We start from the raw sequence: 18,721 nt of genomic DNA on the forward strand, positions 1-18,721 counted from the left end.
AACTTCAGCCTGGCTTTTTAAAGTCTCGGGGTAAGAAGTGGGGTCTTCCTGGGTATCCTACCATACAGTCCCTTTTCATTCAGACGCCGATGGATAGTACGGGTTGACACTGTTGTACCCTCGGACTGCAGGGCAGCTTGAACTTGTTTGGATGTTAGTCGAGGTTCTTTATCCACCATCCGCACAATCTTGCGTTGAAATCTCTCGTCAATTTGTCTTTTCCGTCCACATCTAGGGATGTTAGCCACAGTGCCATGGGCTTTAAACTTCTTGATGACACTGCGCACGGAAGACACAGGAACATTCAGGTCTTTGGAGATGGACTTGTAGCCTTGAGATTGCTCATGCTTCCTCACAATTTGGTTTCTCAAGTCCTCTGACAGTTCTTTGGTCTTCTTTCTTTTCTCCATGCTCAATGTGGTACACACAAGGACACAGGACAGAGGTTGAGTCAACTTTAATCCATGTTAACTGGCTGCAAGTGTGATTTAGTTATTGCCAACACCTGTTAGGTGCCACAGGTAAGTTACAGGTGCTGTTAATTACACGAATTAGAGAAGCATCACATGATTTTTCAAACAGTGCCAATACTTTTGTCCACCCCCTTTTTAAGGTTTGGTGTGGAATTATATCCAATTTGGCTTTAGGACAATTCTTTTTGTGTTTTTTCATTGAAGACAAATTAAATGAAGATAATAATACCAAAGAATTTGTGATTGCAATCATTTTCAGGAAGAAACTGAGTATTATCTGACAGAATTGCAGGGGTGCCAATACTTTTGGCCAGCACTGTAAAGATACCTATGTTATAAACACACACATAAATATACCTGTTATACACATAAATATACCAATGTTATATACACACACATAAATATACCTATGTTATATACAGTACAGACCAAAAGTTTGGACACACCTTCTCATTTAAAGATTTTTCTGTATTTTCATGACTATGAAAATTGTACATTCACACTGAAGGCATCAAAACTATGAATTAACACATGTGGAATTATATACTTAACAAAAAAGTGTGAAACAACTGAAAATATGTCTTATATTCTAGGTTCTTCAAAGTAGCCACCTTTTGCTTTGATGACTGCTTTGCACACTCTTGGCATTCTCTTAATGAGCTTCAAGAGGTAGTCACCGGAAATGGTCTTCCAACAATCTTGAAGGAGTTCCCAGAGATGCTTAGCACTTGTTGGCCCTTTTGCCTTCACTCTGCGGTCCAGCTCACCCCAAACCATCTCGATTGGGTTCAGGTCTGGTGACTGCGGAGGCCAGGTCATCTGGCATAGCACCCCATCACTCTCCATCTTGGTCAAATAGCCCTTACACAGCCTGGAGGTGTGTTTGGGGTCATTATTCTGTTGAAAAATAAATGATGGTACAATTAAACGCAAAATGGATGGAATAGCATGCCGCTGCAAGATGCTGTGGTAGCCATGCTGGTTCAGTATGCCTTCAATTTTGAATAAATCCCCAACAGTGTCACCAGCAAAGCACCCCCACACCATCACACCTCCTCCTCCATGCTTCACGGTGGGAACCAGGCATGTAGAGTCCATCCGTTCACCTTTTCTGCGTCACACAAAGACACGGTGGTTGGAACCAAAGATCTCAAATTTGGACTCATCAGACCAAAGCACAGATTTCCACTGGTCTAATGTCCATTCCTTGTGTTCTTTAGCGCAAACAAGTCGATTCTGCTTGTTGCCAGTCCTTAGCAGTGGTTTCCTAGCAGCTATTTTACCATGAAGGCCTGCTGCACAAAGTCTCCTCTTAACAGTTGTTGTAGAGATGTGTCTGTTGCTAGAACTCTGTGTGGCATTGACCTGGTCTCCAATCTGAGCTGCTGTTAACCTGCGATTTCTGAGGCTGGTGACTCGGATAAACTTATCCTCAGAAGCAGAGGTGACTCTTGGTCTTCCTTTCCTGGGGCGGTCCTCATTTGAGCCAGTTTCTTTGTAGCGCTTGATGGTTTTTGCAACTGCACTTGGAGACACTTTCAAAGTTCGCCCAATTTTTCGGACTGACTGAACTTCATTTCTTAAAGTAATGATGGCCACTCGTTTTTCTTTACTTAGCTGCTTTTTTCTTGCCATAATACAAATTCTAACAGTCTATTCAGTAGGACTATCAGCTGTGTATCCACCAGATTTCAGCACAACATAACTGATGGTCGCAACCCCATTTATAAGGCAAGAAATCCCACTTATTAAACCTGACAGGGCACACCTGTGAAGTGAAAACCATTTCCGGTGACTACCTCTTGAAGCTCATCAAGAGAATGCCAAGAGTATGCAAAGCAGTCATCAAAGCAAAAGGTGGCTACTTTGAAGAACCTAGAATATAAGACATATTTTCAGTTGTTTCACACTTTTTTGTTAAGTATATAATTCCACATGTGTTAATTCATAGTTTTGATGCCTTCAGTGTGAATGAACAATTTTCAAAGTCATGAAAATACAGAAAAATCTTTAAATGAGAAGGTGTGTCCAAATTTTTGGTCTGTACTGTACACTGTGACAATCACTGGTGTTATATGCGAGGGGAGGTATGTGTCACTCAGGATGCTTTCCTGCGTGAACTGAGACCTACTGAATTTCTGACAGCATGTTATATGTTAGGGGTTAACTCTTTTAAAGGGTGTGACTTTATGGGAATGATGTTGAGATGGGAGGGAAGTCATTCCCCATACCATCACCTCAGGTTGTGGCTGAGCAAGCTTTAAATGTTCAGTCCTGTTTTTTTTTTTCTGTGTTGTGTTTAGAGAGGCAAAGTCTCCAGACTGGACAGCCATAGCCCAGAGAGGAGCTGAAGACTGGACATAACCTGTGTGAGCGAACTGCACACACATATATGGACTGTGCTATAGTTTATCTTTTGTTTTGCTGTTTTGCCAGTAAGGCCGTGTTTATTTTTGTTGGAGTTGCAGGGCTTTATGCCATATAATAAACCCAACAGAGAAAACCCGATTCCTGAGTCTACTTCCGGAAACAGGCGAGCGAGTCGACCTACCACAACACACACATAAATATACCTATGTTATATACACATAAATATACAAGTTATATACACACACATAAATATATCTATGTTATATACACACATAATTGTATTATGCAGTATTATATATTTTTTTTCACCTACAGTACACACCAAAAGTTTGGACACACCTTCTCATTTAAAGATTTTTCTGTATTTTCATGACTATGAAAATTGTACATTCACACTGAAGGCATCAAAAAACTATGAATTAACACATGTGGAATTATATACTTAACAAAAAAGTGTGAAACAACTGAAAATATGTCTTATATTCTAGGTTCTTCAAAGTAGCCACCTTTTGCTTTGATGACTGCTTTGTACACTCTTGGCATTCTCTTGATGAACTTCAAGAGGTAGTCACCGGAAATGGTTTTCACTTCACGGGTGTGCCCTGTCAGGTTTAATAAGTGGGATTTCTTGCCTTATAAATGGGGTTGGGACCATCAGTTGTGTTGTGCAGAAGACTGGTGGATACACAGCTGATAGTCCTACTGAATAGACTGTTAGACTTCGTATTATGGCAAGAAAAAAACAGCTAAGTAAAGAAAAACGAGTGGCCATCATTACTTTGAGAAATTAAGGTCAGCCAGTCTGAAAAATTGGGAAAACTTTGAAAGTGTCCCCAAGTGCAGTTGCAAAAACCATCAAGCGCTACAAAGAAACTGGCTCACATGAGGACCGCCCCAGGAAAGAAAGACCAAGAGTCACCTCTGCTTCTGAGGATAAGTTTATCCGAGTCACCAGCCTCAGAAATCGCAGGTTAACAGCAGTTCAGATTAGAGACCAGTTCAATGCCACACAGAGTTCTAGCAGCAGACACATCTCTACAACAACTGTTAAGAGGAGACTTTGTGCAGCAGGCCTTCATGGTAAAATAGCTGCTAGGAAACCACTGCTAAGGACTGGCAACAAGCAGAATCGACTTGTTTGTGCTAAAGAACACAAGGAATGGACATTAGACCAGTGGAAATCTGTGCTTTGGTCTGATGAGTCCAAATTTGAGATCTTTGGTTCCAACCACCGTGTCTTTGTGTGACGCAGAAAAGGTGAACGGATGGACTCTACATGCCTGGTTCCCACCGTGAAGCATGGAGGAGGAGGTGTGATGGTGTGGGGGTGCTTTGCTGGTGACACTGTTGGGGATTTATTCAAAATTGAAGGCATACTGAACCAGCATGGCTACCACAGCATCTTGCAGCGGCATGCTATTCCATCCAGTTTGCGTTTAATTGGACCATCATTTATTTTTCAACAGAATAATGACCCCAAACACACCTCCAGGCTGTGTAAGGGCTATTTGACCAAGATGGAGAGTGATGGGGTGCTACGCCAGATGACCTGGCCTCCACAGTCACCAGACCTGAACCCAATTGAGATGGTTTGGAGTGAGCTGGACCGCAGAGTGAAGGCAAAAGGGCCAACAAGTGCTAAGCATCTCTGGGAACTCCTTCAAGATTGTTGGAAGACCATTTCCAGTGACTACCTCTTGAAGCTCATCAAGAGAATGCCAAGAGTGTGCAAAGCAGTCATCAAAGCAAAAGGTGGCTACTTTGAAGAACCTAGAATATAAGACATATTTTCAGTTGTTTCACACTTTTTTGTTAAGTATATAATTCCACATGTGTTAATTCATAGTTTTGATGCCTTCAATGTGAATGTACAATTTTCATAGTCATGAAAATACAGAAAAATCTTTAAATGAGAAGGTGTGTCCAAACTTTTGGTCTGTACTGTATGTTATATATATATATTAGGCTGTGTGCCCACGATACATTTTTTAAGCGTTTCTGCAGCGGCAAAAACGCTGCAGAAACGCTTAAAAAACGCATGGTAGAAGGCCTGCCATGTTCCCCAATGATAATCCGCATGTGCTGTGCATCGGATTATCATTGCGGAAAAAAACACAGCACTACCAATTATTTTGCAGAAGCGCTGCGTTTTCACTGCCATTGACTTGCATTGAAACGCATGTCATCCGCATTACAACATATGTAGATGCGCATTCCACGCGTTTCAATGTGCGGATGGTACCTGGGAGTGGAGGACAGGAGACTCTCCTCCGGACCTGGGTACCATAGAACCTGTGAAAAAAAGAATAAAATAAAAAATAAATGTTATATTTACCTTCTGATGGCCCCCGCTGCACTCGTCCTTTCATGCCGGCAAGGGAGAACGGAGCGAAGCAAGACTCCGGAGGCCATCGGAAGGTAAGTATAGATTTATTTTTTTATGTTTAACCATTCTTTAAGGTCACAGTATATAAATCCATGCTGTTTGCATGGATTTATATAGTGTGAGCAAGTTGATAAGCACTTTCCAAGTGATGCTAAAATCGGTTGGAAAGCGCACGTCAACCCGCATGCGGAAATGCAAGTGAAAAACGCTTCACATCCGCTTGTCCCTGGCAGGAAAAACGCATGTATAATCCGCATGTACAATCCGCATGTACAATCCGCATGCGTTTTTCTGCCAGGGAGATGCAGAAACGCTCAGGAAAAAATCTGGAGCATTTCTGCATCATGGGCACATAGCCTAACTGTACTTGTTGCATACATCCAGGGGCAAACATAGCATTAGTGCGACCTGTGTAGTAGCACAGGGGCCCAAGCCGTAAGGGGGCCACTTCTCCCTTCACAGCAATTTCTATAAGGCAGCATTCAGATGTCCGTATAAATCAAACACAACCCCCAAGATATGGGTGATTCAAGGGTTAACAAAGAGATATATGCGGAAAGTGTCTTAAAATTATTAATTTTATTCAAATACAATTCTCAGTATCTGTATTATTCTGTATATACGCTGTACATCCCCTGTCCTGTATACTGGGTGTAATTCTCAGAATCTGTATTATTCTGTATATATACACTGCACAGTACCACTTCTCCTGTCCTGTATACTGGGTGTAATTCTCAGTATCTGTATTATTCTGTATATATACACTGCACAGTACCACTTCTCCTGTCCTGTATACTGGGTGTAATTCTCAGCATCTGTATTATTCTGTATATATACGCTGCACAGTACCACTTCTCCTGTCCTGTATACTGGGTGTAATTCTCAGTATCTGTATTATTCTGTATATATACACTGCACAGTGCCACTTCTCCTGTCCTGTATACTGGGTGTAATGCTCAGTATCTGTATTATTCTGCATATATACACTGCACAGTGCCACTTCTCCTGTCCTGTATACTGGGTGTAATGCTCAGTATCTGTATTATTCTGTATATACACTGCACAATGCCACTTCTCCTGTCCTGTATACTGGGTGTAATGCTCAGTATCTGTATTATTCTGTATATACACTGCACAATGCCACTTCTCCTGTCCTGTATACTAGGTGTAATTCTCAGTACCTGTATTATTCGGTATATACACTGCCACTTCTCCTGTCCTGTATACTAGGTGTAATTCTCAGTACCTGTATTATTCGGTACATACAATGCCACTTCTCCTGTCCTGTATACTAGGTGTAATTCTCAGTACCTGTATTATTCGGTATATACACTGCCACTTCTCCTGTTCTGTATACTAGGTGTAATTCTCAGTACCTGTATTATTCGGTATATACAATGCCACTTCTCCTGTCCTGTATACTGGGTGTAATGCTCAGTATCTGTATTATTCTGTATATACACTGCACAATGCCACTTCTCCTGTTCTGTATACTAGGTGTAATTCTCAGTACCTGTATTATTCGGTATATACAATGCCACTTCTCCTGTTCTGTATACTAGGTGTAATTCTCAGTACCTGTATTATTCGGTATATACAATGCCACTTCTCCTGTCCTGTATACTGGGTGTAATGCTCAGTATCTGTATTATTCTGTATATACACTGCACAATGCCACTTCTCCTGTCCTGTATACTAGGTGTAATTCTCAGTACCTGTATTATTCGGTATATACAGTCATGGCCAAAAGTTTTGAGAATGACACCAAAATTATATTTTCACATGATCGGCTGGCCTCTAGTTTTTATTAGTGTTTGTCTGATGTTTATATCACATACAGAAATATAATTGCAATCATATTATGAGTACCAATAGGTTATATTGACAGTTAGAATGAGTTAATGCAGCAAGTCAATATTTGCAGTGTTGCCCCTTCTTCTTCAAGACCTCTGTAATTCTCCCTGGCATGCTCTCAATCAACTTTTGGACCAAATCCTGACTGATAGCAGTCCATTCTTGCATAATCAATTCTTGCATTTTGCCAGAATTTGTTGGTTTTTGTTTGTCCACCAGTCTCTTGATGATTGACCACAAGTTCTCAATGGGATTAAGATCTGGGGAGTTTCCAGGCCATGGACCAAAATCTCTATGTTTTGTTCCATGAGCCATTTAGTTATCACCTTTGCTTTATGGCAAGGTGCTCCATCATGCTGGAAAAGGCATTGTTGGGTGCCAAACTGCTCTTGGACGGTTGGGAGAAGTTGCTCTTGGAGGACATTCTGGTACCATTCTTTATTCATGGCTGTGTTTTTAGGCAAGACTGTGAGTGAGCCGATTCTCTTGGCTGAGAAGCAACCCCACACATGAATGGTTTCAGGATGCTTTACAGTTGGCATGAGACAAGACTGGTGGTAGCGCTCACCTCTTCTTCTCCGAATAAGCTGTTTTCCAGATGTCCCAAACAATCGAAAAGGGGATTCATCAGAGAAAATGACTTTGCCCCAGTCCTCAGCAGTCCACTCCCTGTACCTTTTGCAGAATATCAGTCGGTCCCTGATGTTTTTTTCTGGAGAGAAGTGGCTTCTTTGCTGCCCTCCTTGAAACCAGCCCTTGCTCAAAGAGTCTCCGCCTCACAGTGCGTGCAGAAGCACTCACACCAGCCTGCTGCCATTCCTGAGCAAGCTCGGCACTGCTGGTAGTCCGATCCCGCAGCTGAAACAGTTTTAAGATACGGTCCTGGCGCTTGCTGGTCTTTCTTGGGCGCCCTGGAGCCTTTTTGACAACAATGGAAGCTCTCTCCTTGAAGTTCTTGATGATGCGATAGATTGTTGACTGAGGTGCAATCTTTGTAGCTGCGATACTCTTCCCTGTTAGGCCATTTTTGTGCAGTGCAATGATGGCTGCACGTGTTTCTTTATAGATAACCATGGTTAACTGAAGAGAAACAATGATACCAAGAACCAGCCTCCTTTTAAAGTGTCCAGTGATGTCATTCTTACTTAATCATGACTGATTGATCGCCAGCCCTGTCCTCATCAACACCCATACCTGTGTTAATGGATCAATCACTAAAACGATGTTAGCTGCTCCTTTTAAGGCAGGACTGCAATGATGTTGAAATGTGTTTTGGGGGTTAAAGTTCATTTTCTGGGCAAATATTGACTTTGCAAGTACAGTAATTGCTGTTAAGCTGATCACTCTTTGACATTCAGGAGTATATGCAAATTGCCATTACAAAAAATGAAGCAGTAAACTTTGGAAAAATTACTATTTGTCTCATTCTCAATACTTTTGGCCATGACTGTACACTGCCACTTCTCCTGTTCTGTATACTAGGTGTAATTCTCAGTACCTGTATTATTCGGTATATACAATGCCACTTCTCCTGTCCTGTATACTGGGTGTAATGCTCAGTATCTGTATTATTCTGTATATACACTGCACAATGCCACTTCTCCTGTTCTGTATACTAGGTGTAATTCTCAGTACCTGTATTATTCGGTATATACAATGCCACTTCTCCTGTTCTGTATACTAGGTGTAATTCTCAGTACCTGTATTATTCGGTATATACAATGCCACTTCTCCTGTCCTGTATACTAGGTGTAATTCTCAGTACCTGTATTATTCGGTATATACAATGCCACTTCTCCTGTTCTGTATACTAGGTGTAATTCTCAGTACCTGTATTATTCGGTATATACAATGCCACTTTTCCTGTCCTGTATACTAGGTGTAATTCTCAGTATCTGTATTATTCGGTATATACAATGCCACTTCTCCTGTCCTGTATACTAGGTGTAATTCTCAGTACCTGTATTATTCGGTATATACAATGCCACTTTTCCTGTCCTGTATACTAGGTGTAGTTCTCAGTACCTGTATTATTCGGTATATGCACTGCACAGTACCACTTCTCCTGTCCTGTATACTAGGTGTAATTCTCAGTACCTGTATTATTCGGTATATACAATGCCACTTCTCCTGTCCTGTATACTAGGTGTAATTCTCAGTACCTGTATTATTCGGTATATACAATGCCACTTCTCCTGTCCTGTATACTAGGTGTAATTCTCAGTACCTGTATTATTCTGTATATATACACTGCACAGTACCACTTCTCCTGTCCTGTATACTAGGTGTAATTCTCAGTACCAGTATTATTCGGTATATACAATGCCACTTCTCCTGTCCTGTATACTAGGTGTAATTCTCAGTACCTGTATTATTCTGTATATATACACTGCACAGTACCACTTCTCCTGTCCTGTATACTAGGTGTAATTCTCAGTACCAGTATTATTCGGTATATACACTGCCACTTCTCCTGTCCTGTATACTAGGTGTAATTCTCAGTACTTGTATTATTCTGTATATACAATGCCACTTCTCCTGTCCTGTATACTAGGTGTAATTCTCAGTACCTGTATTATTCGGTATATACAATGCCACTTCTCCTGTCCTGTATACTAGGTGTAATTCTCAGTACCTGTATTATTCGGTATATACAATGCCACTTCTCCTGTCCTGTATACTAGGTGTAATTCTCAGTACCTGTATTATTCGGTATATACAATGCCATTTCTCCTGTCCTGTATACTGGGTGTAATGCTCAGTATCTGTATTATTCGGTATATACAATGCCACTTCTCCTGTCCTGTATACTAGGTGTAATTCTCAGTACCTGTATTATTCTGTATATATACACTGCACAGTACCACTTCTCCTGTCCTGTATACTAGGTGTAATTCTCAGTACCAGTATTATTCGGTATATACAATGCCACTTCTCCTGTCCTGTATACTAGGTGTAATTCTCAGTACCTGTATTATTCTGTATATATACACTGCACAGTACCACTTCTCCTGTCCTGTATACTAGGTGTAATTCTCAGTACCAGTATTATTCGGTATATACACTGCCACTTCTCCTGTCCTGTATACTAGGTGTAATTCTCAGTACTTGTATTATTCTGTATATACAATGCCACTTCTCCTGTCCTGTATACTAGGTGTAATTCTCAGTACCTGTATTATTCGGTATATACAATGCCACTTCTCCTGTCCTGTATACTGGGTGTAATGCTCAGTATCTGTATTATTCGGTATATACAATGCCACTTCTCCTGTCCTGTATACTAGGTGTAATTCTCAGTACCTGTATTATTCGGTATATACAATGCCACTTCTCCTGTCCTGTATACTAGGTGTAATTCTCAGTACCTGTATTATTCGGTATATACAATGCCACTTCTCCTGTCCTGTATACTAGGTGTAATTCTCAGTACCTGTATTATTCGGTATATACAATGCCACTTTTCCTGTCCTGTATACTAGGTGTAATTCTCAGTACCTGTATTATTCGGTATATGCACTGCACAGTACCACTTCTCCTGTCCTGTATACTAGGTGTAATTCTCAGTACCTGTATTATTCGGTATATACAATGCCACTTCTCCTGTCCTGTATACTAGGTGTAATTCTCAGTACCTGTATTATTCGGTATATACGATGCCACTTCTCCTGACTAAATAAAGCAAAATTCCCTGATCAGGGGTGATATGTGTTATAGTAAGCAGGCTGGTGGGATTTGTGTGTCAGGGCTCTTTTTATGTCCCAGCCCCGCACTGCTTGGGGGCGCTCACGCCCTCTGAACTGCCTAGGGCCCTGGCTAATCTTAATCTGCCCCTGCCTGCCAGTACCTGGTTATATAAATCTTTAAGCACTTACCTGTTCTGGAAAGGAATCTTTGAAGGATTTCTCCAGTTCCGTATTAACTGTAACCTGAGAGGTTAGCGATTTCCCATCACCGGCCGCTGGTCCCAATTTGGATTCTTCTCTTCCTACTTCCTGTGCATCTACCAGTTGAGGCTCAAAGACGTCCTTTGCGATATCACCATTCACTGCCTCCAATTCAAGCTCCTAAAATGAAGATATAAGGGACGATCACAATCATTCTTACTCCATATATGTTAGTCAGTGTCTATATACCAGTAGATATACCTAAGCTAGGCTCGAGTGCATTGTCTGTACTGGGAAATAAATGGCTGGAGGAGGCAGATGACATTTTTACCTCATGTTCTGTCGGCCATAACTAATTATTTTTATAACTAAGTAGGAATCTGAGGCTATTTGAGGTAAATTTCTCGTTTTCTCTTGTATCAGTGAAGGGTTATTTCCATCTGGAACATTTCTGACATCTGCACAGGATATACCACAAGGGTCTGATAGACGCAGGTCACCCCTTCAGTCACGGTGGGGCAAGATGGGACGTGGTTTTCAATATAGGTGCAATCCCAGAGGTGGGACCACTATCTATCAGACATAAGTATGTTAGGAATACCTCTTTAAGTTAGTGTATACGTTAGTCTTTCATTAAGATACATTTTCATGACTTAATTTTTTATATTATTTTCCTGAACATTTAAATATTTGCGATATTTTTTAGTCCCAATTTACTTTAAAACTTTTGTTTTTATTTCCCTACGACACATTAATATTGCCTGAGTATATAAATTGGTGGTGAGATAATAAAAATCGTCTTATTCAAGGACGATATTTTATTCATGTCCTATCCTATGGAGCAGATTAAACCGATCTTTCAGTTTTGGGAGTTTTCAGGATACAAAGTTAATATATCCAAAAGTGAACTACTGGAGCTGAGAGATAGGTATCCTGCGAGAATGCGGGAATCTCTGGAGCTGAATACACGTCTTATAAAAACGTACATCATTTATTTAGGGATACGAATTGGGAGACATCCGGAATAATTATATTCTCGTTAAAATTTCAGCCTTACAGTCAAAATAATTGGAGAGCAGAAAATGAGAAACTGACAGGTCACACTGTCTATAGTGGAGGGGCATCTGAGCTCAGTGATTGGTTGCAGCGGTGATATGTGCTGCTGACATGACGTCACAGCTGTAACCAAAACAAACAGACTGAAACTGCCAGCAAGGGGCCGGCCTGGGAGGGTGAGGGCTATCTGTCTTTGTTATTTTACATTACAGAAATTATATGGGGTTCACTTTTCTAAAAGTCAGCAAACCCTTTAATTCAACATTTTTTCTCACTTCATCTGGGCTGAGAGCATGCAAGGCAAAGAGAGGCAAGAATGTCCCAAAATTCCGGGAGTACAATGCATTGAGCCTGTTTTGACACACAGTGGATTGGTTGCTCTCCACCAATAACTACTCATATCAATCTCTGGAAAGCACTTTAGTGGTACTTAATATTGCTCTTACATACAAAGTATGCCAATCTTCCACAATATGTCACACTGTCTCTTCTATTAAAAGACAATTTTTACCTGGAGGGTGAGACAGAAATAATTTTGGTTCCCTTTCCAAATATCTAAACATATGCTGATCTGGAGTCACCTTGAGTTCCCACAGGGTAAAGGCTCAGCTTACGTAACACAACTAAAAGTGAGTAGAATGAGAAAAGGGGTATCACCCATATAGAAGAGAAACGATGGCTGCATCCAAGAGAAATTATGACCAAGTTTCATATAGATAGCAAACATTACATCTAAAACATGTCACGTTATCATAGACAAAAATTGTAAAATCCATAAAGACATCTCTGGAGAGGAGACATATCACCCTCACATTGAACATATGGGATTAATTATAACTGGGGAAGTGAGAAAGAGCTGAAACTACAACCTCCATTGAAGTAGGACCTCCTGCTGTGAACAGGTAATTACCACAGGGAATTTGATGAGAACCAGCCAACAAACCTAGGATTCATATATTCAGAGGCGGAGAAGTACAGGGGCTTCTTATGTTCAAAGGAACTATCTCAGGCTTTCTGGAGCCAGTGGTCAGTGATGAATATTGGGGTTTGCATCGATCTGATATTTATATATATACACATATGGTCAAAATTGGTGGTACCCCTCGTTTAATGAAAGAAAAACCCAGAATGGTCACAGAAATAACTTGAATATGACAAAAGTAATAATAAATTAAAAATCTGAAAATGAACAAATGAAAGTCAGACATTGCTTTTCAAACCTGCTTCCACAGAATTAAAAAAAAAATTAAACTCATTAAATAGTCCAGGACAGAAATGATGGTACCCCTGAAAATAATGTGACAAAAGGGACATGTTAAATCAAGTTGTATCCACTAATTAGCATCACAGGTGTCTACAATCTTGTAATCAGTCAGAGAGCGAGTATATAGGGCTACAGATACTCACTGTGCTGTTTAGTGACATGTTGTGTACCACACTCAACATGGACCAGAGGAAGCAAAGGAAAGAGTTTTCTCAGGAGATTAGAAAGAAAATTACAGACAAGCATGTTAAAGGTAAAGGTTATAAGACCATCTCCAAGCAGCTTGATGTTCCTGTGACTACAGTTCCACATATTATTCAGAAATTTAAGATCCATGGGACTGTAGCCAACCTCCCTGGACGTGGCCGCAGGAGGAAAATTGATGACAAATCAAAGAGACGGATAATACAAATGGCAACAAAAGAGCCCAGGATAACTTCTAAAGAGATTAAAGGTGAACTTCAAGCTCAAGGAACATCAGTGTCAGATCGCACCATCCGTCGTTGTTTGATCCAAAGTAGACTTCATGAGAGACAACCAAGGAGAACACCATTGTTGAAAAAAAATCATAAAAAAGCCAGACTGGAATTTGCCAAACTACATGTTGACAAGCCACAAAGCTTCTGGGAGAGCGTCCTATGGACAGATGAGACAAAAATGGAAGTTTTTGGCATGGCACATCAGCTCTATGTTCACAGATGGAAAATTTAAGCATATCAAGAAAAGAACACTGTCCCTACTGTGAAACATGGAGGAGGCTCTGTTATATTCTGGGGCTGCTTTGCTGCATCTGGCACAGGGTGTCTTGAGTCTGTGCAGGGTACAATGAAATCTCAAGACTATCAAGGGATTCTAAAGAGAAATGTGCTGCCCAGTGTCAGAAAGCTTGGTCTCAGTCGCAGGTCATGGGTCTTGCAACAGGATAATGACCCAAAACACACAGCTAAAAACACCCAAGAATGGCTAAGAGGAAAACATTGGACTATTCTGAAGTGGCCTTCTATGAGCCATGACCTAAATCCTATTGAGCATCTTTAGAAAGAGCTGAAACATGCCGTCTTGAAAAGGCAACCTTCAAACAAGAGACAACTGGAGCAGTTTGCTCATGAGGAGTGGGCCAAAATACCTGTCGAGAGGTGCAGAAGTCTCATTGACAGTTACAGGAATCGTTTGATTGCAGTGATTGCCTCAAAAGGTTGTTCAACAAAATATTAAGTTAAGAGTACCATCATTTCTGTCCATTTCATGAGTTTAATTTTTTTTTTAAATTCTGTGGAAGCAGGGTTGAAAAGAAATGTCTGACTTTCATTTGTTCATTTTCATAGATTTTTAATTTATTACTTTTGTCAAGTTATTTCTGTAATCATTGTTAACCATTAAACGAGGGGTACCAACAATTTTGACCACGTGTGCATATATTTTCGGCGTTGTAGCGAAGGGACAAACATAACGCATTCATTCACATCACAGTAAGGCCAGCCGAAAACCTCCAACTTAATATTGAAATGATGGATGATGCTATCCATGCCATGTTTAATCTCTGGAGAAAGGTAAAATCGTGATAGGAAACAAGACAACGATATCTCCCGCCTGGGACCTCCAGGGGCGAAGATCTCCTGAAAGTTGGGGATTTCATAAGCTTCTAAAATCCTAGCACATCCCGCGACCAGCCCCCAAATGAGCTCACCAATGTGGGCGATACATTAATCTAATCAAAAGCAGAGTTTGGGTTTTACTACTTGGTCAGTCCTGGAAGGACCTCCCTCCGCTAAGGTCTGAGCCATTTCCGTGACACAGGTTTAGTACTTTTTCTTTTGTTATCCCTTTTAACCTATGTGATTATATATACCGTATTGTTTTGTTTCCATTTTGTATATATTTTTTTATGAACAATGCCTACCTTTCTGGATTAAATATATAAAATGTAATAGCTCGGCTCCTATTGCTCAGTAAACTGCACCCCTGAAGCCATACACTAGCTGTAACAGGTGTCCAATCGGCCTGTATAATTTTGTGGTGGCAGCTAGTAGTTCCTTTTGTTATTGTGGAGTTGGCAGTGATTGTATCACGGTATATATATATATATTTTCCAAGCGTTGGAATCAGAGGCGTATATACCATATGCTCACTGTGAGTTCCCCAATAAATGGCCTAGTAGTGGAAACAGCCGCGGCCTCATCCATTACTCGTCAGTCAATTGCTTAACTGTCCTGATGATTGGAGGCAGAGGAGTTTTGTCACTTGACAGACGCAAATACGTTAGTTCTATTCATCCAAATTACTACTTCTAGCCAGGGAGGCGCCCGTACACACACTAGATACCACAGGCACTTACAGCCATAGAGTATACAGTTAGGTCCATATATATTTGGACAGAGACAACATTTTTCTAATTTTGGTTCTAGACATTACCACAATGAATTTTAAACAAAACAATTCAGATGCAGTTGAAGTTTAGACTTTCAGCTTTCATTTGAGGGTATCCACATTAAAATTGGATGAAGGGTTTAGGAGTTTCAGCTCCTTAACATGTGCCACCCTGTTTTTAAAGGGACCAAAAGTAATTGGACAGATTAAACAATTGTAAATAAAATGTTCATTTCTAGTACTTGGTTGAAAACTCTTTGTTGCCTGAAGTCTTGAACTCATGGACATCACCAGGCGCTGTGTTTCCTCCTTTTTGATGCTCTGCCAGGCCTTCACTGCGGTGATTTTCAGTTGCTGTTTGTTTGTGGGCCTTTCTGTCTGAAGTTTAGTCTTTAACAAGTGAAATGCATGCTCAATTAGGTTGAGATCAGGTGACTGACTTGGCCATTCAAAAATATTCCACTTCTTTGCTTTAATAAACTCCTGGGTTGCTTTGGCTTTATGTTTTGGGTCATTGTCCATCTGTAGTATGAAACGACGACCAATCAGTTTGGCTGCATTTGGCTGGATCTGAGCACACACAGTATGGCTCTGAATACATCAGAATTCATTCGGCTGCTTCTGTCCTGTGTCACATCATCAATAAACACTAGTGACCCAGTGCCACTGGCAGCCATGCATGCCCAAGCCATCACACTGCCCCCCGCCATGTTTTACAGATGATGTGGTATGCTTTGGATCATGAGCTGTACCATGCCTTCGCCATACTTTTCTCTTTCCATCATTCTGGTAGAGGTTGATCTTGGTCTCATCTGTCCAAAGAATGTTCTTCCAGAACAGTGCTGGCTTTTTTAGATGTTTTTTAGCAAAGTCCAGTCTAGCCTTTTTATTCTTGATGCTTATGAGTGGCTTGCACCGTGCAGTGAACCCTCTGTATTTACTTTCATGCAGTCTTCTCTTTATGGTAGATTTGGATATTGATATGCCTACCTCCTGGAGAGTGTTGTTCACTTGGTTGGCTGTTGTGAAGGAGTTTCTCTTCACCATGGAGATCATTCTGCGATCATCCACCACTGTTGTCTTCCGTGGGCGCCCAGGTCTTTTTGCATTGATGAGTTCACCAGTGCTTTCTTTCTTTCTCAGGATGTACCAAACTGTAGATTTTGCCACTCCTAATATTGTAGCAATTTCTCGGATGGTTTTTTTCTGTTTTTGCAGCTCAAGGATGGCTTGTTTCACCTGCATGGAAAGCGCCTTTGACCGCATGTTTACTTCACAGCAAAACCTTCCAAATGCAAGCACCACACCTCAAATCAACTCCAGGCCTTTTATCTGCTTAATTGAGAATGACATAAGAAAGGGATTGCCCACACCTGTCCATTAAATAGCCTTGGAGTCAATTGTCCAATTACTTTTGGCCCCTTTAAAAACAGGGTGGCACATGTTAAGGAGCTGAAACTCCTAAACCCTTCATCCAATTTTAATGTGGATACCCTCAAATGAAAGCTGAAAGTCTGAACTTCAACTGCATCTGAATTGTTTTGTTTAAAATCCATTGTGGTAATGTCTAGAACCAAAATTAGAAAAATGTTGTCTCTGTCCAAATATATATGGACCTAACTGTATATGCAGTATGTAGAGCACTCAGAAATAATTTCTTAGAGCTAGAGTCAAAGAAGTTGTGTAAAATCTGTGAACGCTGGATGGGAGAAGCAGATGTCACTGATGATATACTAGATGGCTAGGCTACGGCACAGAAGAACACTGAATGACAGATGGAAGTGGCTCTTTATGACTTCAACATACCAGCTTCCCAGAAAGAATTACAGCATGTTGCAAATGTGAAACAAACATCTGTGGCACGGGGTTTGGAACTGCAAAGCTTCTAAGGAATATTGGGCATGGGTCATGTCCAAGGTCGGACTGGGGTAAGAGGTGGACTTTACTCCAGGGGCCCACTCTACTTTTACTGTACATGTTCATATTTACGCCCTGTGTAAGTGAGAATGTTATCAGACAATACAGTGTGCAAATCAGAACAGTTTTATACACGACACTACATAAAAGTGCATTTTCCCTTAAAGGGGTTATGCTAAGTTTGGAAGTTATCCCTTATCTCCAGGATAGACGTTTACTACCCAATCCCTGGAGGTGCGATCCCTTGAAATGCGCCTGCCCAACCTGTGCTGTATTTAGGCGATGCTCTCTAGAACCCTGGCCATATGAAATTCAATCCAGAAGAAGAAGTGAGACCAGTTGGGGACATGGGGCATGGTCCCAGTGAACAGCAGCAGTCCAGTAAGTGAGTTATTATTTATTTTTTTAATTTCAGATCATGGGCCACTCTTTAAAACGGATGTAAACATTTTGAACGGAACAGCAAAGCGCAACGTCCTTCAATGTTTAGAAGCTACTGCTGGGTCCTGCAGATCAGCTTCTATTCAAAAGAACGGGAGTTGTTCTGCAGTACCCGGCAGCAGCCGCTACTCTGGGATAGGTGCTGTCCAATGCAGTTCAGCCGCCCCTGGAGAAAATAACAGCTGGTCAGTGGGTGCATGCGTTGTCAGACACCCAGTGATCTGATATTGATGACTTATCCCTGTGGATAGGTGACTGGACAGCCACTGCAATGTACTTTATAATGAGGCCCCAATTCATCATTGCTTTTGCATCTGTTTTTAATCAAAACGGATACTTGGTTCACAAAAGATCAGGGACATGTGAATAGCCCCATAGACTATCACCAGTACGAGTGCTCTCCGTGAAAATGATGAATAGCGCCCATACAAGAACACTGAATGTCTGAATGACCCTTAAAACTGATCATGCCCCTAATTAGTTAATAAGGACCAGTTGGCTCCTAATTAGTTTGTTTTAGTAAATCCATCTTTTCTTAGAGCTCTGTGTGCCGTTCTGCTATTCCTTCTAGAAATGTATGAATACGCTTACAGCCGGGTGTTACTAGTTGGGGGCTACATAGACTGACACTGTCCAATCAGAGCCACATTGTATAAGGATACACCATTGTCCAGGAGGAATAACAGAGGAACCACAAAACACAGAG

At 41.0% G+C, this 18,721-nt stretch overlaps 1 protein-coding gene across 4 annotated transcripts in view; it reads right to left on the reverse strand.

Annotated features, from left to right (window-relative positions):
• Positions 1-18,721, reverse strand: part of FAM169A (family with sequence similarity 169 member A) — a 165,217-nt gene that overhangs the window by 13,827 nt on the left and 132,669 nt on the right. For all 4 annotated transcript variants that reach the window (XM_073679932.1, XM_073679921.1, XM_073679929.1 and 1 more), the window contains one exon: positions 10,959-11,150. In XM_073679932.1, the coding sequence (XP_073536033.1) occupies positions 10,959-11,150 (192 nt within the window). The remainder of the gene's footprint in view (positions 1-10,958; positions 11,151-18,721) is intronic.

Source organism: Phyllobates terribilis, unplaced genomic scaffold, assembly GCF_046119375.1.
Source record: "Phyllobates terribilis strain yellow unplaced genomic scaffold, ASM4611937v1 Scaffold_1__5_contigs__length_1240528914, whole genome shotgun sequence".
Lineage (NCBI taxonomy): Eukaryota > Metazoa > Chordata > Amphibia > Anura > Dendrobatidae > Phyllobates > Phyllobates terribilis.